Raw genomic sequence first — 24,888 nt, forward strand, 5'->3', positions numbered from 1 at the left:
CACTATTTACGAACACTAGAAACATAGCCCTTGTTTAAATATCACTTGCACTATAAATTGACTCTTCGCACTGAGTCGAGACTTTCACTATGTAATAATGACAAGGGGAAAGGGGAAACGCTGGTCAACGAAGTATCTTGACTCCAAAAGGACGCTACATATCCCGAAGGTATTTATTTGTCCTTTTGCTTCACATCCTATATGTTAATGTAGCAACACAACGTTCTTTATACTATCACTTCCCACGATGTCTTGCACTGACTCTCTTTACGACGAACTTTTGCTAACTCCTCTTACTGCTAACTCCCCGCTTCTACTCTCTCTTGGGAACAACCCGTTTTCGATACTTAGGGTTGACAACACACTCTATCAAATAATAAAGCAAATGTTAATGTTTTCTGCATTCATAGACAATGCCAATGGGTCGATGTTATAATAAAGAACACTGGCAACATTTCTTTTGTTCCCGTGAGAGTGAAGCTTGGAAATAAAAGTTGAAAAAAGTGTGGTAGTCTAAACTAATAAATTCTTTCCATGATTGTTGGATTTTTATGCACTCCTGTTATACATAAAACAGTTCAGTGAAAAGAAGCGAACGATGGTAATTGTGTGTATGAGTCATTTCACCTACGACTCCTGCAGGACATGAACACTTGTTCTCACGGCAGGAAGGATGACGTAATATGAGTGCGTGAGAACACGACAAACACAATATCAACTTCGTATCCAAAAATATTCCCAATCTTAATAAATTTTATTATAAAAAAGTATATCCGGAACAGTCATGGTGACGAAGACTATAAGTTGGAAACTATTTTAGGGAAAGAAAAAAAATAAGTTTGCTGCGACGAAGCACTCTGGCTAGACGATAAGCGTTGCATTGAAAAACAAGTTCTTTGTTCAATCGTGAGAAACGATAAGAACGACTGAAGAACACCTGCATACACAGAAAAAATTGAAGTTCTCACCAAAAGAGAAATAGCTGTTCGTTTCTATGAGTAAAATAATAATTTCGTTGCATAAATAAAAGTTAAAAGGAAATACATTGTTCGTCCAAAAACATAGTTTTGTGGCCGGGCAGACGGTCACAATTTTCACCATTTGTCTGCTTTCTATAACTTTTCCAAAGCGTTTCCACAACACACTTTTATTTCCAGGTTTTTCAGGACGCGTATTTATGTACAGCAATATTGGAAGGCGTTGGGATATGTTGGTGAATACCAACACACCTCAATGCCTAGCCAATACTGCTGCACACACTGCTGAAAGAAAATGCTAACACAGCTTACGTTATAAGAAACTGGAGCATGGCAAGGTTCCTCAGCTAACCTTCACTGGGGAAGAATAGGCACATAGGAAACAAAGATGAGGGAAAAAAAAAAGTGGCCATGGGAGGATAGGAAAAATCAAATTTAAAAAAAGTAATAGTGAGGATTAGTGACTGTCCCTCAGAAAAATAATGCTAAGACACATTTAAGCATATTGCTCATATGTAACAATTTAAATCATCACTAGAACTCCCCTTGGCATGCACTTTTAATTATTGAATCACTGAAAAATATAGGAAATATAGGACAAATAAACACAAATTTCCAAAATATAGGAAAATAGGACAGCTGGCAGCCGTGACTATGGACAAAGCAAAGTTCTTCTACCTCACATGAGTAAGGTGAAAAACTTACCTGTATTGACTCAACTCCAACGAACAACACAATGAGTTATTTCTTCGATAAAATTGATAACCCTAAATGCCAAGCCTTTGAAATTTGGACCTCTCCTGTAATTTGAAGAACCAAGTGCGTGGAATGTTGCAGGACTGCTAGGAAAATGATGGCAACGAAAAAAACACATTCTACATGAATAAAAGGGGTTCTAACGAATGACAGCCGCATCTTCCAAAGCACAGGCATCCGAAGAATTTAACAAACACCTGTAATTATTTCAAGTAAGTGCCACTAACTATACCAGACTCATTTCTTTCGCAATAATATTTGCATGGCCCCCGTATTACATACCTAATATGATACAAGTTAGTTACAATAATAGACGGGAATGTGTAAAATGAAACTTGGCTATAGTCGATAATCATTTATTTTTCTCTTTGGTACAAACATGTAGAAACAGATAAAATTTTCATATTGTAACTGCAAATTTAATTCTATATATACAGTAATTAGTAAAATACACATTTTTTAACGTGCGAAATACTTAGATGCGCATTCAGTAAAAATATATTAGCATATAGAAAATTCTGAATATCCAAAAACGTACATCAAAATGAAATTCGTTACACTGTAAAAAAGATATGGTTATAAAAGATATGGTTTATAAAATACACATTTATAGAAACAACTTTGTTCAGATCTATAGATTAGAAAGACTGATAGTCCAAAATGCAATAGTAAATGTGATAAGTTGCACATTTGAACAACCCTCAGATTTCTTACACTGTTGAACTAAAACCCGATATAGATGGGACTTAGCTTTAATACAAGAGCTCTCCAGAAAGTATCAGATGTTTTGGCCTATCGCAGCAGTGAGAGGGGCTAGAGTCGCCATCTTGGTGTCAGAACGTTGCCACACTCAATACGCATCCAGCTGTGGTAGCGTGAGGATTGTGACGCTCTTACTGTGCTTTCTGTGACATATTACAATGTGCGCTGAAATAGAAAATCCCGCTTCTTGTGAGGTGCGTTCTGTGATTAAGATTTTGTTTCCAAAAGGAAACACAAGCCAACAGAAATCCATCGCCAATTATGTGAAGTGTACGGACATGCAATAATAAGAGAAGGCCGAGTTTTTCACGACAACGCGCGTCCACATACGGCCAAGCGTACCCGAGAGCTTTTGGATGGTTTTGGTTGGGAGATGTTCGATCACCCACCATACAGCCGGATTTGGCGCCAAGCGACTACCACGTCTTCCCAACGATGAAGACATGGCTCGCTATACAACGCTTTGATACTGACACCGAACTGCATGCCGGTGTAAGCAGTGGTTGAAATCGCAGGCGGGTGATTTCTACCGAGATGGTATTGAAAAACTTGTGCCACGGTATAATAAGTGCCTTAATTTTCATGGCGATTATATGGATAAAGAGCATAAGAGCGTACCTTTCAAATGTATATAATATAAATTGGTTTGTTCATTCTATTACTTTTTTTATTTCAAAAAGTCTGTTACCTTCTGGACAGCTCTAGTAATTCGAAATAGAAATAACACAAATTCTTTGTGCAAAGCACAATTTTATTTATTATTACTAAAATATCGATGTGTAACAGTTTTGCCAACTAATAAACTTTTGGCTTCATCAGACATATTATCTGACGAAATCAAAGTTTTAGCTAGTTGGCAAAATACTTTGCATAGAAGCTGTGTGTTATTTCTATTTCTTTTCCCTAAGTTATTTTCTGTGATAAATCAACATTAAAACAGTTGGACCCTCAAATCACGAAATACCTTATATTATTTTTTCTCTATGAACATCACCACTTCGATATGACCAAAATATTGCACTATTACACATTACTGTATCTTGTAATCAAGATGGTAAGTACTAGCATTCGTCAAAAGAACACTAGATGTCGAATAATTGTATGAACACGCTTGAAACATTACGTCACTGGGTTAATAGAGATCATTAAAATACTATTATTTTCTTCAAAATGAGAAGAGTAAAACTAATGTTTTAAAGAAAACCTTTACAACAGAAAATTTTGTATTAGTAACATAGAAATTTAAAAGCTACCAGTAAAAACCCAAACACCGTTCAATATAATTTCATTGTTATTATAAAAATTGATTACCATTACTTTGTACCAATTTCTTCCATTTTTTTTCTTCAAAAATCATTCTGTATTAAAATTTTATCAGAAACCAACTTGCTTCCCATTTGTCAGAATCTTAAACTATATTACTAAATTTACACTAAAAATATGGTAAATGAAACCAAGTATCTACTTTACAATACGGGTTGTTCAAATTAAACTGAAACTTAAATATCAAACTTTGTATTATCTTGATGCTTTCTCTTTCTGTACGAAATAAATTTAAATTACAGCTATTGTGTACATATCACGTCATTATCTTTAATATTTATAAATGATCTACTTCACGATAATTCGCCTAATTCTACTAGGTTTCATCAAACGGTTTCAAGAAATAGGGTTAAAATAGATTTACACAAAAAAGACTGTATCCTTTGCAGCAACATATGATCCCTATATATATATTTTGTACATAAATATATATTATTTAATAGAGTAAATACCTGAATACAGTATGCAACTTTATCTGAACGATAAACAGATAAAAAAAAATAAGGATTGCACAATAATCTTAAAACTGAGTTTGACTAACAAAGTATTCAATAGCAACCATTAAAAACGTGTATGCATCGAAAAGAAGAAAAACAAACACAGTAAACATCATCACACAAAATGATAGGAACTACTTGTATTTAGGCCTTTCGTTCGTCACAATATCGCACCGTCACTTGAAACATAAAGAACAATAAATTCAATTTGACGAGTGCTCGTTTATAATTCGCAGTGGTACGTTTTAGTCGTTACTGTTTTCGTAATATTGATATTAGTTCTATAATAAGCACAACAGTGAATACACAAAAAATACAATGCATAGTTTTTTTACAACACACTATATAAATAATTTGTGCCAGATTTATTACTAAGTAACCTGATTTATATACTAAAACGTAAGCTATATATTACAGAGATTGCACGAGGATTGGTTAGCGTATTAGGAATTGTGTATTAGTTCAGAAAGTAACGGTCCAAATTTTGTTTAAATTTGATTTCGACTACCGAATATTATATCACGAGTGCTTTATTTTTCCGGCATCATGGCATTCTACGAGAGGCAGGCAAAAAGTCTCCGGAATTTTGTTGTAGCTCTTTATTACCATAATGTAAGCACATATTTATTTAATCGCCTTCAAAGTTGGCACCTTCGGAACACAGACATATACTTGTTCCATTGCTCCTGCTATTAGTGGAAGCACCGACAAAAGGCCTTTTTTGGTATCTTCCGAAGTTCAGGCGTCGCGTTGATCTCTTCCGCGTTGGCTAAACGGAAATAGCCCATTTTTAGCTTTGGAAAGAGCCAAACATCCGATAGTGCTAAACTGTTTTTAAGGCTATTAGACTCTTTAAATCAGATTTTCCCCAATTTTCACATGAACTTGATGTTGACGCGTTGCTCGATCTGTGAAATTGAGTCAACTGATTACCCACACTTCTCCGTTCAGCTACACTATTCGTATACTGTCTGTTAAGACGTGTTCACACTTGTTAAATTCAGAATTAGACAATCCAGAGACTGTATTGCCGAAGATTCATTATGATTGCATTACAAATGCCAGAACTACAACATTCCGGAAACTTCTTGACTGCCCTCATATATATATATATATATATATATATATTAATTAATTTCTTAGTTTCTTTTCTTGAATTCGTGTACTTTCTAAACTGTAATACTTAGAATAAAAGAATTCCTAGTTCGAATTTTTTTTTATTTCAAATTTATTACATATTGTTGTTGAATATGTGTCTAGATATATCAAATATGTCTCGCTGTGGCATCACTGTTACTTCTATAGTGTAAAACCCGTTTCTACAGTTTCGTTATGGGCTGTTAATAGAAAGAAAGACAAAAATAAACTTCTTTGTTGCATGTAATTCTACCGAGAAATCAACGGAAACGTAAGTTATTCACTCGCATATTACCATTTTTTGTAAATTTAAATCTTTCTTTAAAAATAAAACAAACAAACAAAAAAAAAAAACTGGTAAGTTTATCTCAGAAACTAAAAATTCGTTTCTGAATTTGTTCGTTATTTAATACCACCATCTACAAGTACAATCTCAAAGAGTTACCGAAGTAAGGCAACTAATACACTTCGTAACTTCTGTGTAACGTGTGGACTACCTTGTAATGTGAATAGACTGCTTCGGAGCGAAAAGTTGACTGCATTTCGCAGGAACTGTCATTTGTGAACACTGACAAACCCTAAACTGTCACGCACTTACCTTCACTGGCGCTTTACTTTGCTTATTGTGTTTTGATTAACATATTTGGATTACTTACGTCAGAGTTTTAGCTCAACTTACGGATGCTTGGATCGGCTCAATTCGTAATAGTTTAAATACTGAATCAAATACACAACAAACAGATTCTTACAATTGCTCCATTTATGTTTTACATCACATCCAGAAACCAAATGACAATCTATCTCTGCAGTGATTGCTAAAAAGCGACTTTTCAAGCAATTCTCTTCTCACCTTGCAACTTCCGATTTAGAATGTTTATTCATACTTCGAAAAGAGTAGCTCCTAATATGGAAACCAATCCTAATTCACAATAGCACTTTTGTTTTTCTCCGAAAGTAACAGTCACATTACAAATCTAAAAGATCTGCGTATAATGAGTACAATAATCTAAATAGTTAACATAAAAAAAAAAAAAAAAAAAAGTATTTTTGTGAATTAAGAAACTGAATATATACGTATAAAGAAATTCATAGATTGCAATTTATATTATTTAATGTATACATCAGTTTTAAAGATAAATTAACAATTAAGTGATGTTTCGAAAAACATTAATTAATAATGCTAATACTAATAATGCTTTAACATTTACTGGTACATAGTTAATTCCCATATAATTAGTAAATACAATAATTCAAAAGAATTACAATGTTATACCCAAAATAATACATATTTAATTATTCTGTCATCTATAACATACGCATTCACTGTTGTTTCTTGTGATCTTTCACTTTAAAATCTCTCAAAACAGTGCAGTTTGTGCAAAATGGATAGAGATTCTATTGTCCGCAAAAAGAAACTTACATATCATTCCTATGTATTATATATAAAATATAATAATTAATGTATTTAATATATAATTAAATACCTATCTATCTATTAAAAAAAGTACAGAAAGCGTATCTTCTGTAAAATATATAATCACAGAATAAAAGCTTTGGTAAAATAATACAATGACTAAGATAATAGTTGTAGTAATATATATATATAACACTCATAAAGCTTAACAAAGTAGGTTTTCTTTCATTTTTTCTTGTTTCTGCGAATTCGAATATGAATATCCGTGTAACAAATTAATTTGCATGACGTATGCAGTGATACCAGTTGGCGACGAGAAATTTTCCGTAGAACGGGGAATTCTGTACATTCCAAACTTTTCTGGTATGTTTTTCATTCATGTATCGCTTTCTTCTTTTATTTTATTTTATTTATTTATTTATTTTATTATTTTTTTTTTCACACGTACAATTCTTTCGCTGTCTCATTTCAAGGTTGAACCTCTTTGTATCCATCTAAGCAGGCACGTTCAGCAAGCAACCAATGATCGGAAAAAAGCGATTAGATCAGAGTCGGAAAAAAGAAAATGAAACCAAAAAGAGACTGGTAGCATGGACTCCAGATGCGAACTGATCATCGGTAAACAGCAAATCTTCTTGCTCTGCCGCCACTTTTTTTTTTTTTTTTTTTTTTTCCTCACACACATGGAGAGGGGTTTGTTATTTCTGAATCAACTCGGAACATAGTTATCTGGTGATCTTTTGCATTTCAGGACGCTCACAGGTGCCTCTGCTATGTTTAAATGGTCAGAAGAAATATCAAATCCGCCCGATACATGTGATACGAAACAACGAACAGAGGCAAATAAAGATCATAGTAAACGAAGTTTTCCGCGTGGCAAAATTGTGGAGAATAGATATTTTGATAATGTGCTTAAATCTATCCCATTTGCCTTTTAACTTTTCGACAATTCTGGTCTCATGGATTTCTCATGAGAATACGCAGAGCATATGGTGGAATAGACTTTCTTTCTACACTAATAAGTAAACTCATTAATAACACCAACCAATATCAATAAACAAGAAGGAAACTATATTTTTCATAGATAGTATTTTGTTTTAGTTGCTTTTCTCTTCAGTCTGAAAAAGTAGACGAAGATTTTTCTTTAGTCTTACACGGTATGAGAATTTTTTTGCTCTGGAAAGTGTCGTGGCTAGGTCAGTTGGAAGGCCGAGCGTATAAATACGGTCCTTTGTGGGGGAGAAGGACTCTCTTTTTCAGCACTCCTATATATTTACTCCTTTGTGCCTCCTATAATGAAGGGACGCAGAGATGAAGTTTTTACCTCTCATCCGACTTACAGAATGAGTAGCCGGCTCTGAGACATCTTCTAAATTAAGCCCCTTTTATTTAGGATTTCTTTTTCTAGATCCCTATTAGAAGGAAGTCTACTTTTCTTACTTGAATTAGTATTATTTTTTGTGATCATGCTTTTGGACAGTTCTCTTAAGCGATAGAGACTGTTTCTTTTTAATCTCATAATGGTAACTCTTCTTCCGGAATAAGTGAGCCTGGAAGGGAGTTTGATAGGGAAACCTTAGCTATTGTTTTTCATTTATAAGTGATGATGGTCGTTATGCGACGAACCAGATAGATATTTTATTTTTTTTAAACCGCCTACGGAGTGAGAAGGCGCTGTTCTTTTTTCTTTAATACCCGGTTGGCTAAATGTCGACTGCTGAATTTTTATTATTATTATTATTGTTTCTTGAATGAGGGGGCATTCACTTTGGATTTTTTTACCCAGCTATCTGAATGATACATAGCTGTTGATTTTTTTTTACTTTTTTTATTTTTATTTATTTATTTATTTTTTTTATTTTTTTTTTTTTTTTTATTTTCTTTAATTTTAAAGGAACCTTAGGTAAGAACAGCCTAGTTAGAGCTGAAAGAGAAATTTTCTTTAACCAAGAGAGAATCGAGTAAGTTCTCTTCTGGGTTCAATTTAAAAAGTCGTCTAGTCGATTAAGTTGGCGACGAATATAGAATATTAGGTTTTATTCGGTCGGGGATCGAATGAGCCCTTTTCCGGAATAAATATTGACCTCTCGGCTAAATGAGCTGACAGTCTGACAAAAGTAGATTGAACAGTATATTTTAATAGATCAGGACTAATAAATCTGTATAAAAAGTTGTATAAAAAATATAACTTACTTAAGTGGACTCATTAAAAAATAATACGAAGTCCGATTTCTTTTTGTTTAATTTCATAAATATATAAAATGTTTCCCGAAAAATATGTAATCTCTCTATTTATATATTTTTTACCTTGTATAGCTCTATTGCTGGAAGTCGCTAAGTTTTTTAATTCTATCCCCAGATGAGACCCAGGCACGTAGCCAGGATTTCGTGAAGGGGGAGGGGATCCGTGACATGAAATACTGTGGTCATCACACCAGGGGCTCGATCATTCTAAATTATTTTACTGGAACATATATTGGTTCGTTTAGCCACGATTTCGTAACCGGGAAGGGGGGGGGGGGGGCGTGACATGAAATTCTGAAGGCCCAGGAGCTCGATCAATCTAAACTACTATACTATCAACATTTTTGGTTTGTGGGGATATGTTGGTAAGTATTTTAATAAACTATGAAGAAGTCTCGACTAAAATTTAAAAAAAAACTTATTGAAAAAGATTTTACAATATTTACATCCTTCCTCCGTTTATTCAAATATAGTAATTTTCCTTTCATTATTACCTCAACTATTATAAAAATACATATTCACTATTATAAAAAGTACATACTCAATAATGTCTTGTAAAATCTTTTCCTGTTGAATCAAATGTTAACAGAACTTTCTTTCCACATATATTTATGTTTTTATTATTCCGTCAACTACTGTCTGTTTCAAATAACAGGTTAAAGGAGCAGTTGAAAATTGTATTTGAAATAACATGTTTGATATTGCAAGAATGCGATGACGAAAAATTATGATAAAAAATGTCCACGCTGTTACACAAGGGCACTACGGTTTTGGAAGCTTGAAATCTCCCTGACTAGTAGCAGAAATTCTGAGAATTCCGCAACTTTTCTAGAAATTTCAAATTCCCTGACTCTTCCAGATCGCACACCTCGCAACCATGTATTGCAAGTAATACAAATTTCCTCATAAGAAAGAGGAACCAAAATCTTCCTGTAGTTTATTTTTAACGCTGATCCTTTTTTCTCATTTCATTTTGTTTTATCCTTCCTTAATTTTTTCATTTCTGGTCTGGAAGGGGGGAGGTCCGGACTTCCCCCCCTTGGCTACGTGCCTGTGAGACCCGTAAGGAGTGATGCAAGACTGTAAACTTTCGCTTGAAGAAATATGGCATTTGTTATGGAGTAAGTAAGTATTTAAGCCCAGGAAAGTAACTGTTGATAAAGATTAAAATACTGGTGCATTTCGAAATCAACGAACGAAATGTTTCAAAATATAGTAATTAGTGTTTTAAAAAACGAACTGTGGCTATGCATCAAGAAGTTACTTTTTATACATTAAACTACTAGAAATTGTACGCCCATTTATATATGTATAGGAGTTCATATTTGAGTGTGAAATAATAATAATAATAAAAAATCCTTGTCCATGTTCGCTTCTGAGTACTTACTTAACTATTTTGCATGTCAATATGTTAATTTCTAGTAATCATTTGCATACGTGTGTACTCGATATGACTATAGACTATTAAAAGATAGTACTGTAAGTACGAGTTAGGGGATAATAAACTTAAGATATTATTACACTTAACTTGTTTGAATCATAATACCACAAAGTTCTGTGCTTCGAATGTTTATAAGATTAGTTTACTGAATTTTTATACACTGATTACTTGTTCATGGATTTGTAAAACCTGATACAGATATATCATATTGCTATACATACATTTATTGCAATGAAGTTAATATGTATGAGCTATATAATTTGAATTATTATTGCATTGTTATATATCTTAAAACTGGAATGGGGATTTAATTATCAATTCAAATTATGTGTTTCTTAAGTGAGTAAGTTATGTGTAAGTTAGTTCTGATTCAAAGGTTAATCTCTACCAATTACTGGTTTCACAACTAATGAAGATCCTTAATTGAACCGAGTGGCTTCCAAAACCAGCATGCAAAGGAATATAAAAAAACGAGTGCATTCTTAGGCTAACTACTGTGATAATACAGCGGACACAGATTACCAAGACTAGAATTTGCTTGGTCATACTTTTGGGTACCAAGGTTCCTATAAAGTTTGACGTAGGTACAGGAGCGATAGCCACAGTAATTTCAAGCAGAAGTGCATTCGTAACATTACATTACGAGAAACAGTAAGGCTTTAAGAGCAGCAGAAGGCTCACCCATGAGAGTTTGCGGTCAAATTAGAATATAGGTTGAAACAAACTAATTTTGAAGATTGTTTATGCTGTCAGCGCTGACAGTAGTGAATAATAATTTATTTCATGTAATTTTAGGAAGACAGTGACTACATGTCCTATTCACAACATGCAGACAAATTTTTCAAAGCGGGGATATAACCGAACTAAGAGCCATTAACAAGGATGCGATAGGTAAACTTTTGAAACAATTTTCTACTGTATTCTCCGAATTGGTTAGCAAACCGATTTTCGGATTCAGGTGCCACATTTTCATCAAATCTGACGCTAGTCCCATGTTTAAAAAACATTATCAAATAACTTACAATATAGTACAGCAGATAAAACAAGATATAGAGAATTTGGTTAAACAAGAGACATGGAAATATATATATATATATACATCGTACTCGGATTGGACAATACTAATGGTTATTGTAGAAAGAAAAACTGAGAGTTACGGTAGTATACGGATTACACGGTTATATTAAACAAAATAAAGTTCACGTATACTCACGTAAGTTTCAAAATAAAGTTCACGTATACTCACGTAAGTTTAAGTTTACCCATTGTCAAAACCTGAAGGTATCTTGAATTGAACGGCATTACAATATTCAGTTATCGATTTGAGAATGGTCTATCAGCAAATTCTGGTTGAAGAAAGATAGAAAACATTGTTGACTATCACGATACCATTGGGACTATTACTATTACAGTGACTGCCATGTGGTCTACCATGCCATCCTCATGTCATTAATCAAATATTTTATAATACCAAATGATTTCGCCTTTCCTAAGAATATCCTGGTAGCAGGTACAAATAAGGATGATTGTTTATAGCGCACCCACTCCAGTTTCGCAATGACTGCAATAATAAATGTAAACGTACGATTTGACACATTTCAATTCCTTCTATCTACCATTAACTATCTATGCCATTCTACAGTATTTCACAGGAATGAATATTTTCATTGCAAAAACTTTAAGATGCAAGTTTAAAGCGCGATGTATTGCAATTAAGGCATAGCTCAGAATGGTCAATTTCTTCCGTAAAAATAAGCCAAATGTATCATTGTAAATGCCGAACAGACAACAACAACAAAAAAAAAAAAAAAAAAAAAAAAAAAGTCTTGGATGGAAAATCAAAATAGCGAATTTCGATTATTTAAACAAATGCTACAGGACACAAAATGCATTTATCCGGTTGGTTCCACTTCCTAAGTGATTCTTTTTAGATATAGTAGGACTTATGAGGCAGAAACACAACTCTATAACAAGAATAAGGGCAAACTAAGTTATAGTGGCATGTGCTTCTGCTACGTTGACTGATGGGGAGTGGGGGGGAAATACAGCCAATTCAAAAAGGAAACTACGGTGATAATAATCGCATTCAAGGAGTTTCATAATTATCTTTTTGGCCGACCGCTCCTTAAAGACTCTCTTCCTGCTAAATGTTTTTTTGGGAAAAGACAAGTACACCAACCTTGACTTCACAACGTTTACAAAGATGGGTATTGATGATATGATGACTCAATTATGACCATACAATAACATACATTCAACATGTGGTGGTGGCGGATTATTTCTCAGTCTTACCGAATGATGAACAGATTCGCGACATTAATATTAAATGCATAGTCAAATCACTAATACAACACTAATTTATCGCGTGACTAACGCTTGATTAACGAATTCTCTGAATACCGCCCATCATGTTTTGCCATCCTCGCAAGATTCGCGTCTTAACACCTAATTGGGATCCTAACGACATTATCATAACCGATAAACATTTAATCCTTAAGAACACAAAAGATTGTACGTCATGCAATATGCTTGTCCTCAGTTTCATTCATATTCGAAAGTAACGAAATACGATAATAAGAAACTTGTCAGATGAACTGCTGTAGCACTTTTTATCCTTAATGAAAAAAAAAAAAAAGTAACTAACAACGATTATTATTATTAATAATAACTAAGTAAAATTAAAAGGATATAGATTGATGTCCACCTATTATTGATAGGCACCAATTGATTCCAATTTAACTTTTCCAGCACCAAGTCTATAAGAAACGTGATCTGCAGTTTAACGACTTGTTCACCCACCAAAAACTGAACCTGGAACTAGTGTTTGTTCCAGACATGTTTTGGGGGGCACTGCCCCATGGAGCTCCGAGAGTGCTTCTTAAGAGACCAAAATAATGTGTCTATAATATAGTAATAAATACCAGCGGTAGATGTGCCCCTCTGAATACTAAGTGTGCCTCCCGAAACTTATTTTTTTTCTGAAAGAAACATTGCTGGAATCACGAATTGCACACTCATGTGATAGCTACTTAGCTACTACGGTGCCCTCTTCAAAACATGCACCGTAGGATAAACATTTTAGGACATAATCACAATAGCTCTTGTCCCATGATACGGTGGACTACAAAAATCAACCGAAGTGTAATTTAACACCATTTTGAATGTAAGTTAGAGTAATTCTTAATAAGTGCTGCAGCAGTACATTATTCCATCAACGCTTCCACTGTTATCACAAAAATAAGTAGAGATTACCAATTTTGACACACCACCCTTCTATGTACTTTCCTACTTAAACAGGATATTTATATTCTTGCTTTGTTCTAATACAAAACAACTAAATCTTTTCGCAGAAAAACAACCGCTGACAGTCAAACTTGTTGCAGTCTAAAAATCCTTTGGAATTCAGAACACAAGACATCTGTCAGAACGATAATATATACATGTACACTAACAATTACACAAAAAATACATAATATATTCGTTTTCGATTTTTGTGGATATGACAATATTAGTACTTAAAACACACGTACTCAGTAAAATAGAAAAAAGAAGTCCAATAATGCAACAAGATATCAGGTACATTTTTTAGCAGTTGTCTGAATTTATGTAAAAATAAAATTAAAGACAAAAAGTTTACTTCTCGAAAGCGTTGCTGAATTCTTATAGCACACAACTTTTTTCAGTATGAAATCAACGTACACTTATAAAAAGAAATTATTACATTACAATACTTAAACGAGTTAAGATTAAAAGAAAAAATAGTCAAATAAAAACGAAAAAGTAAAAAAGAAAGGAGTATGAAACAATACATTCTCTGTACTCACGGAATTAGTGTATAAAAATAAGAATAAAACAGAAAGTTTAAAACTGCGAATAATAGCAGCATATTTTATCACAGTTTCAGAGTTATCAGTCGGCTTGAATCAGTGTACAACTGCAGTGATCATCAACCTGCAATAAGTAAATAAATAAATCATTATAGTCACTTTCTATACGTATAGAGAAGAGATATTTTTAATGTACAGGGTGTTACAAATATGTGGCACAATATTTTTAAGAACAGATTCCTTATATCAAAATAAGAAAAAACGAGTCATATGGACCTCTGCTGAAAAGTGGATAGTTTCGGAATTATAGGGTGCCCAAAACGTGAAATAAGTGAACTTTTAAAAGTTTATAGCTCCAATACTATGGGACCTATTGTAGTCAGGTCAAGACATCACTGAAGAACTGGTATGTGAACTATCCAAATAGTCATATTTAAGAATGCTCCAGTACTTGCACACCAATTTTAGAGACGTAGGTGGAGAGTGATCAAGTCCTCCCAAACAGCCTCTCTAAAAATGATTGTGCAAGTAACGGAGGTTCTAAAAGATGAATATTTGGATAGTTCACATACCAGTCCCTCAGTGATGTCTTGACCCCACTACGATCGGTCCTATTGTAGTGGAACTATGGACCTTTAAAAGTTCATTTTTCACATTTTCGGTGCCCTATAACTACAAAACTATGCACTTCCGATCACAAATCCATACGAACTTTTTTTTCCCCCCTAATTTTGATGTGAGGAATCTATTCCCAAAATACTGTGAGAAATTTTTGTAATACCCTGTATATTAATCTGAAATGTCAATACCAATGGAACTTCTCTGCGGCTGATATTGCTAGCAAATTCAGCTTTGAGACGGAAGATCCACATTGAATTTCTGGTGATGGATTGTAATAGAAAACTTGTTACATGCGTGTCATTCTGAGAACAATACACGTGTGGTGTTTCAAGTTCCTGACTACCTTTCAAGGATAGTACACATTTCAAGTACCAGCAGAAACTTAAGTGTAAAAGGAGCATTCTATAACTGCGAATTTTCGGTGCTGCGAAAATCATAAATTTTCCAAAACAGTTTAGGTTTATGATGATAGATGTACACAATGCGGTTGTGAATTCGATGTGCTAAAATCTCTGGTAGAGGCCAAGTGAGTGTTTTCTTTTGAGAATGACTGCGGACTTCATTACGTACTACAAACAAAGTAAAACTTAACGAAAAATATTCGTTAAAATTGGTGGCTATGAGTTTATGCAAACTTTCCAGACGTAGACGTATATGGCAAAATTCATCACACTCAAATAATACTGTAAAATTCATTTCCTTCCTGATTTCATACAGCAAACACACAAAGTCAATATTTAATTATTGTCGCAAACTTTTGCGGCGTTGCGTTGAGGCAAACCAATATATGGTGAGGCCCATGGACGACCAATTTTTGAAATACATTAATCGAAATATTCAATAAGTGCTACTTTATGTCAAGAAATACAGCGAATTCTCTGTTTCGGGGGACATAATTTCTTGTCTGCTTGTCTTTGATGTGCCCAGCTTTAATATCCTTATTAAAGTGTACTTACTTGGCATTTCCCTATCTATGGGCACACAGACTCCAACATATCATAATGATACATAGGAAAAGATTGGCTCCATGAGAAGGATAATAGCAAAGCCAGAGAGGGCATCAAATAAAACGACAGGGACATAGATATTGAGAGGGCGGCATTGTGGCGTATTATGTCATATTGCTTAGAGTGGTTCATTTTTCTAGAAGTGTTTATTCTAATCAAGACATATCTTCAATTTGTACCACTTGCTATAAAGAGTTCACTTACGAAAATCTGTCTTTCTAGTCCAAAATTTAGGGGTTCCCCTTAAAAATTATTTTCTTATCTTTAAAGTAATTTGAAACACCTTACATTCAGATACAAAACACTTCGATACGAAACAAATCATTAAGTGTGTATAATTTTCTACGTTGACTAGGTGCATCCACTCGTTTCTCCCGTCTTTTAAGGGAATGATTATGTCAGTACAAACGTAGAAATGCGAAAAAGTATATTAAATGAATCTACAATGCAGGCAGCATTTAAGGATGAACATGTCGCACTTGTAAGATTTCACGTCAAACAAGCAAGACTTCTTAACAGATGAACATATCTTTACGATGGTTTGCAACCAACTTTAGAAGGTACTGTTTCTGGCACTCATCCTTCGTTAGGCAATTGTTAAAATTAGTAGCAAGAGCGATCGCACGCTCAGCAGTGTCGTTGACAACTGTCATGCTTTTGAGAGTATTCTTAAATTCCTGGTATGTATCACCATCCTCTCATGTTGGCAGGTCTATCGCGAGAAATAAAAGAGACTTCTCTTGGCCACTTGGAAGTATTGCATCTAAGATCTTTCTCGTTTTCTCGGTGGTGCAATCATGGAGAGCTGTTAGAGATAAGTTCTTCCTCTCCAACCGTTTGAGTCCTTTCCCTTCTAGCATGTACAATCTATCCACCGTCTTCCTTTTGTCCTGGTAATAGATTCGTTCGTCAAGAAAGGCAAGTCCTCCGAAAGATACCATAGATGTCTCTGAAGAGCACTTAAAGCCACTTTCGCACCGGACCGATCTGGTAGACCAGCTTCAAGATCCTTAATGAAGTCAAATCATTCAAATCATTTTTCGGAGCGTGAGCAGCGATTGGGCACTTCATGCCAGTATAAACAGTTCAAAAGACTGACGAAGAGACGGACGTTTGTAAGTTAACTGCATTATGTTCATTCGCAGTTAGTTTCACCTGCTTCTGGAAGAGGAATATCTTTATCATATAAATAACCTTTGCCATCCACCTGGCATGGTGGAAAGTGCTAGGGATTTTAATGCGAACTTCTCCTTCAGGCTGTTCACCCAAGAAGGCATATGAAAAAATGAAGAAAAAAAATCTTTGTAATTGTCACGCGGATGTGCACAAAATTCAATTACTTTTTTCAGGAAACTCAATGCTCGGGATTTCGGGTCTGCTAGGTCCCCTAATTCCGATAAGCTTTCCCCCAGATCAGGATTCTCGAATGCAAAGCTCCAATAATCGTGGTCAAGAGAATGCTATTGCTCTTTTAAGCGAGCGAGCAAACAGGGAGATGTTCGGCAATACCGAAGGACAATGTTCGTACTTGGTGGCGTCGGATAGAATGACTTCCAAAATGTGATGCCGGTCATCCAGAGGAGCTCCTTACCCAATATATCCTGAATCCAGATGCAAGCTCTCTGCAAACGAAAGATATTTGATGTTGTTGTGTCGAAGACAAGTCTCTTAATCTGATCCTTCAAGCCACATTCTAGGAATGCCGAACAGCAGGTTTCGGCTTGAAGTATACCTAAGCTGTTAAGGATCTGCGATACACTAATCAGAATTTCTATGCTGTTTCTAGATTACTACCAAAGCAACCATATGAACATTGCTATAATGGTGAGGATCACTGTATGGCAGCATCTTTGTATCCAAATGAAGCAGAAATGGAACAGTTGGAGTTATGCCAGCACCTGGCATTACAGACGAGTCACTTTTTCCTATTTCTTCCCTCTTTTTCCTTCAGTGGCGTCGAATGGAATTTGTTGAGAGAGTCTTTCCTCCAATGTTTATTCTGTTGATTTAGACACAGTTCCAATAGTTGTCATTGCCTTGCGGTCGAATATATTAAAGCGGCCTAGTACTGAAGTTATTTCTGGGGTCAAAATGTATAAGGAGAATTTCCATGTGTATTTCTCCCTTTTGCGTGACTCGGAACCACATATTGAGGATTATAAGTGTCTTCTATATCCGTCGACGAAGAAGAAAGATCTCTGTAGAATCCAGAATGTTACATATCTTCTCACTTTCTCTCCGACCATATATTTCATGAAATATACATAATAATTTCAAAGATCAACTAAAGTAAACGTTTTGGGGGAGTTCTAAATTATGCTTAATCCAGTTCGTATTTCGCATACAGGTTCTCAATATCAAATGGAAGTAAGGCACAGTGTGCCTCGATATGTAGCTGAAGCTTTTTAAAAAAAAAAACTATTGCTAATGAACCACCCTATGTTGCTATATAAATCTTATATTGTGACTATAACCACATATTGAAATAAAGATACTTAAAAAAAAGTGTTATATCAGTTTGATTAGAGAAGATATCCACAGCTCCCTGGCAATATAGTTGTCACTTCTGGTTAGCCAATCTTGTACGCGTCTTGAAAAGTTGTTACCAATACAGATTCACAAGACATGTGGAATACTGTATTTTGTGTATTATTCCGGAAAAAATAATAAATATTTCAAGAAAATTCATTTATTTTATTTTTATTATTAAACTTTTTTTTGGGGGGGGGGGGCGGTGCATTTCCTCGGCAAGGCAGTCGTTCCCTGCTGTTACATACCGAAGAGGTAAAAATAAAAAATTTTAAAGAATGAATGTGTTAATTTTCATAAAAGATAGGCAACGTAAAGCAATTTGTTTAACATCTCCTCCAAAAGTACACCTAAGACAGGACCATCCATACAATTAGGATTAGGGATTAGATTACTGGGCTTTCTGCACCTATGGTCATGTGAGCCCGTTATACATGACGGATGACGTACCTCGGCGATCACACTGCCGGGGAAATGGAGAAGAAGAAAGGAATGGGGAAGGAAGGAAGCGGCCTGGGGCACCATCATGGCATTTACCTAGTGTGAATGAGAAAAACGCAGGAAAAACCTTACTCAGGATGGCTGGCCTGAAAAAACTTTACACCTTTTCGACCGACTGTCTTCACCGGGACCGCTCGCACTAAAGGCGAGAGCGTTAGCAACTACGCTACGCGGGGCCACCACTACATCCATACGAGAATATCAATAGTAACTTATTTCTAATTCGGCCACTGCCTGAAAGTGTTTATCTTCATCGGAAATTGATCTGGTATTCACTTTATAAAAGATAGTTGTTGCGCCAGAGTTTTCGGTCCTCTGCATACTATGGCTTAAAATATCACAATATATTACTGTAAAAATATATACAAATGTTAAAGCCCAAATATAAATATGGTTATGGCCTTTGCCTATTTTCAAATAATTAAATTGAAACAATGCACTTTATAATTTGCAATAAGCGGCATCAGACGGGTAGGTAGCGACACCTAATAGCATGACTATGTACTATTAGCAATTACGGTTACTCACAGACTGACAAATGTTAAAGCTCAAAACAAATATGGTTATGACCTTTGAAATAATTATTTTGAAATAATTCATTTGGAATAATGCACTTTTTAAGTTACAGTATGTGGCATCAGGCAGGTAGGTAGCAACACCTATTAGCTTTACTATGTACTACTAGGAATTAGCTTTACTCATTGACTAACATGTTTTTGTATTATAAACAGCATAAATCATGAATTAACTAGATATTACCTTTTTAATCCTGCAATCACCATGGCCAACATGGTTCTTCACAACCTTGTATCCACGCTTCTAGTAGACCACTGTTTACTTGCATTAACGCTGTGTACACTGTCAGCTGAAACAACAGATAAATAAAAAATAATACCTTAGCTTTTACCTTTGGTCTTTTTTCTTTCAAATTTTACCTGTATGGCTGTGATATTTAATAAAAATATGCGTGGAGAAAAGAATACCCCACACAATTGTTCCAATTCACTCAGTTGCTAACTAATGACTAATGATTATACTAAAGGATGGAGTGGGCACGTTTATTCCATTACAGTATTTTAGTATGTTCTCTGAAATATACCCTTATTCTTTACTAATTTTCGTATTATTTGAGTTTTCTATGTTACTCATGCAATAATTGGACAGTTAAGTCTAGAGTCAGTATATTCTTTATCTACGCTCATTAATGAACTGACACTAGTAACCTAGAATTTATAGCCGTTTTGTTACTTTTCCAAATACTTGAACATATCACAAAAGTGTACCTCATTTCAGAAGTTTAAGTCTCAATTTTATTTAACATTGTAAATAATTAGCCTAATAACCTCATAAGTAATTAGGCTAATTCGACGTGGATCAAGTATTTGAAACGTTCTTACGTTAATTTTATTGATCTGTATAATAACAGTTCTGATAATAATGTTTTATGTAAGAAAGTTAATACTACGAACATATCATTCTAAGTCGTCGTGTATAGAATCCTTACGGATTAGCTACATGGATCCCGTTCTTTCTCTAGCGTTATGGTATTTATTTATTATTTATTATTGCTGCCTATTACAGGAGTTTATCCCAGTTACAACAGGCTTACAAAATTAATATGAAATCTAAGAATAAGCAATAAAAGAAGAAAAAGGTAAAAAAGATACAAGATATAAGAAACTACTAAATCACATACGATTAATAACATAGAAGACACATTAAAGTCTAATATAATGTTTTTATGAACACAGGAACAGTGAGAGACTTCAAAAGTAATACTAAAGTAAAGGGGCACAACAAAACCCATAAAGGAAACTTACTAAACAAAAACAATTATTACCAGATACAATATTGTTACCAAGCAAATTCAAAATAGTAACATTCAAATATTGTTGAAATATTAATAGCATACATTGTTACCATTTTACAATTAAATTACCTTATTTAATAAATAAGGCATAACATTATAAATATCATAATCAAATACTTATAAATTGAAATACCTATGCTATAGATTATCTAAATGTGGTAAAATTGCTATAACTGTCTTACGTAGGCAATGAGTGGCATAGTAAAATCTATTTCAATGTTATCTTGTATTAACTTATTAAATAATCCTTACACATCAAAGGTGCATTCAAATGTGCAACTTTTTTTTTTTTTTTTTTTTTTTTTTTTTTTTTTTTTTTTTTTTAAATAAATGGCAATCTTGTCCTCAAGCATATAATGTTTACTCCATAGGATGGTGATCCAGATAGAGCAAGCATTATATTTGATAGTCGTAAATAGAACGTTTGCTCGAGCGTTGACGATGAAACAAGTAATCATATGAAAAGACTCCCTTCAACGCCAACTACACGTAAGCAAAAATTCTACGTACAACCTTTAGAGACACAACAAATTCAGCATCATATTTCCGAAAACTAACAAATTACACAAATAATAAGTAAAAAGTAAATTTTGCACCATGTACTCAAATAGACGACCACCAGGCATAGGAGATGACATGCACAATCGCAGAAAATACTCATCAATCGATTTGGGAAATTTTAATTATATTAATACTTACATAGCTTTAAACTAGGAAATACAGTTGTGATAATAATGAGTATGGATGTTTCTTATAATATGAAAAATAATTCGATTCGACTAAGTGCAGAATATGATTACACAATGTCTTGTTGCAGCAGGGTAGTAGAAGCTGTTGCACATTCGTCTCTTCGGCGCCAAGTAGTTTGTCTCCCGCTAAATCTCTTCAGCTCTCGCTGTTCGCGTGGGTTTCACGCGTTAAGTGACGTAGGGCTGTGATTGGCTAAAGAAGTGCTGATCAAGGTCACACCGCCCACATGCATCCGCTGAGTGAGAGAACACACACACATAGTAACATCGTCTGCTAGGATGTGCTAGTCCTTTTAAATTAAAAAGAGAATTAAACTTCTTGAACTGCATACAGCCAAAATAATGAATAAATGAGTTTATGACAAATGGCACCCGAACAGCTGATAGGTAAAGTTCTGGTGAGATACGTTTATCCTAAGAACCCTGGCAACACTTATAGTCTGTGTCTGCGTATGACGAGGACACACTGTAAGTTTTTGAAGCACTCTTCACTTGGGTCATAGTTCACATTAACGCTTGGTTAACACTGCACTCACTAAAGTAAAATGTTTATTCAGTCCACAAATATGTAATATATCAATAAATGCATAAAAATATTTATTATAGTCCTATTAGTCCAAATGTAAGTTCACTCAATACTTAAAGAAATTGGATATTTAACACATACCATAAAATATTGCAAATAATATGAATAAAATGAGAAAACACTTCAAACAATGAATTAATTTCAACCTTTAAAACACTTTCGCTTTTGCAATTAATTGAACAAAACAAAAAAGAATGAGTATATATATATATATATATATATATATATATATATATATATATATATATATATATATTTAGTTCGAATAACAACACTTCACAGTTCAGTTATAGCACACTGTTTATACTTTTACTATCTGCACACGTCACACTGTCCATGTAGTCCACTATTCACAATCTACACCATGCTCCAGAACAATGTTCAGTCCATAGGCCAGCCTCTTCGTTCATTCTCTTCCCATGGAATGAACACTCGGCAATTAAATCTTCTGCTCCTATCCTCTTCCCATTGGATAGGGCTAGGTCCATCGGTGGAAGTTCTAGACGGTCTCTGCAGGCAAGATTCGGCGCCAATATGAAGATGCATGGAATATTGTAGCTTATTGCATATAAACTTATTAACGTATAATTTGCATCTTCGTTTCTACCTTTTTTTTTTTTTTTTTTTTTTTTTTTTTTGACTTAAAATGTGCTGCACTTATTTCCGCTGCATTCGTATTAAGTGGAGGTGAATAGAATGTGTGTTCTTCTTATTGTTTGGACCTACGTGTGTTCTTCCTTGTGTTGTATTCTTCGTGTATGGATATCAAGTGTATGTTTCTACGTGTTACATGTAATTACTATAATAAGGTTAAAATAACATAATTATGGTGAAAAGGAAGTTGACTTGGGATGGGTTAACAAAAGAAATGTAAGTATTTCTTCTTTCATTCTCCTTTTTTTTTCCAAATCGCTTCACGAGCATAAACTACGACAAGCACGTCCCAATCCTCAACGCCTTCGTGCAACTTCATCAAATAAGTACATGGTACATGATAAATTAATATTAAAATATACCTATATAGGACATGATGCTGAATAAATATATATATATAGATAATATAATAGACCTATAGATATAACCTTAATGATGACTGTTACATGAATACTATAATGAAGAGAGAAATAAACCAATATAAGCTCGAATGATGGAGAATTATATTGGAGCAATGTCAGATGTCTACAGATGCCAACCTGTATCCATCTTAGGGATGGTCTGACGACTAAATGAAGAAGAGCCAACCCACAAAAACCATATAAACCTACCCATTGTAAGTACGACCACGAAGACACATAGAGATGTGGTTACAAACAAATTATACTAAGGAAACCCCATAGAGTTTTATAGAAGACAAAAAGAAAACGATGCACATGAAATTCATGGTGAAATGTGGTCGTAGGTCTTAAGGTAAAACTTTAATGTTGTTCCAATAACAACAAAAGGAATACTCTAATAGATGTGTATATTACTCTAATACCTCCTAACATATCTCTAAATTCAAACTGACTTCTTCGGAGTGCTAATGGTAATATTTCTCTAATAAACTCAACAACTTTCGCTCATCTAAATAACCATGTCGTATATACCACAAGACATTTCGACGAAAATGTTCGGTAATTTCACTATTCAGCGTCTTCTTTTTCTTCTTTCGCTTGCACCACGCAATCTTCGTTTGCTTTCTTCTTGATTTCCTTGGAAACGTTAATAAACTAGTCTTCGTTCGTTGGGATCCAATAGTGTTCAACTTTCTTCTCTTTTCCAACACTATATGCAAAGGTAGCAGATGACGTGACGGACTAGGTCTGATTACACCCCACTTTAACAATTTTCGGATTTCTTCACTCACTCCTTCCTTATATTTGTGCGGGATATCGTAAGGACGAGCAACACTGGGTTCATTTGTATCCACTTCTAATCGGTACTGAAATTTATTGCACAGGCCAGGAAAACGGGCGAACACTCTTCTATGTTTCATTAACAACTGAAATAATTCTTCTTTCTCGTTTTCACTAAACAGCGTAGCGCGTGTAACTGCATCCCTTATTTCATCTACTGTGAAATATAGATCCGGTGGGAAGTCCTCCACAAAGTCACTAGCTTCAATTTTCTCTAAAGGCTCGGCGCACCCACTGCGGAACACATTCACCGTTCTCGCATAAAAATCATTAAGGTCCCTTATCTCGGACAACACAACAATAGGGGCTACCTTGCACTTAATTTCACTTACATTAGCTACAATGACATTTTCACTATTTCTCTGTATTAAAGGTACTTCACCACTAATTCCTTGAAATTCAACACGCAAGTTACTTCGCTTAAAATCGATGACACTGTTTAATTTCTCGAGAAAGTTTGCACCGAGTATTACATCTTCATGCAGTTCTGGTAACACAAGAAATTCAACTGGCACTTCCACATTTTCAATTCGTACCGGTAAAATAACCTTTCCTTTTACGTTCTTTTTCTTTCTTCCTAGAAAATCGCACAAAACGATATGCTCTCCTTTTTGTAAATGCACGTTTGCTACACACTTTGTTACTTCTCGAAAAATATTGTACCGTAATAGGCACAGCTCTGATCCACTATCTAACAGACAGATTTTGGGTTGATCGTTTAGCAAAATTTTTACTCTCATTGTATTATGACC

At 34.4% G+C, this 24,888-nt stretch overlaps 1 protein-coding gene across 1 annotated transcript in view; it reads right to left on the bottom strand.

Annotated features, from left to right (window-relative positions):
* Window positions 1-5,446: 5,446 nt before the first annotated feature.
* The window catches only part of LOC145670331 (acid ceramidase-like), an 86,985-nt gene continuing 67,543 nt past the window's right edge, over window positions 5,447-24,888 (bottom strand). The window contains exons 9-10 of the mRNA XM_081738859.1: window positions 19,796-19,901; window positions 5,447-14,502 (exon numbers count right to left, since the gene is read on the bottom strand). Of these exons, the coding sequence (XP_081594985.1) occupies window positions 19,812-19,901 (90 nt within the window). The 3' untranslated portion in view covers window positions 5,447-14,502; window positions 19,796-19,811. The remainder of the gene's footprint in view (window positions 14,503-19,795; window positions 19,902-24,888) is intronic.

Source organism: Thermobia domestica, chromosome 14, assembly GCF_964235325.1.
Source record: "Thermobia domestica chromosome 14, izTheDome1.hap1.1, whole genome shotgun sequence".
NCBI lineage: Eukaryota > Metazoa > Arthropoda > Insecta > Zygentoma > Lepismatidae > Thermobia > Thermobia domestica.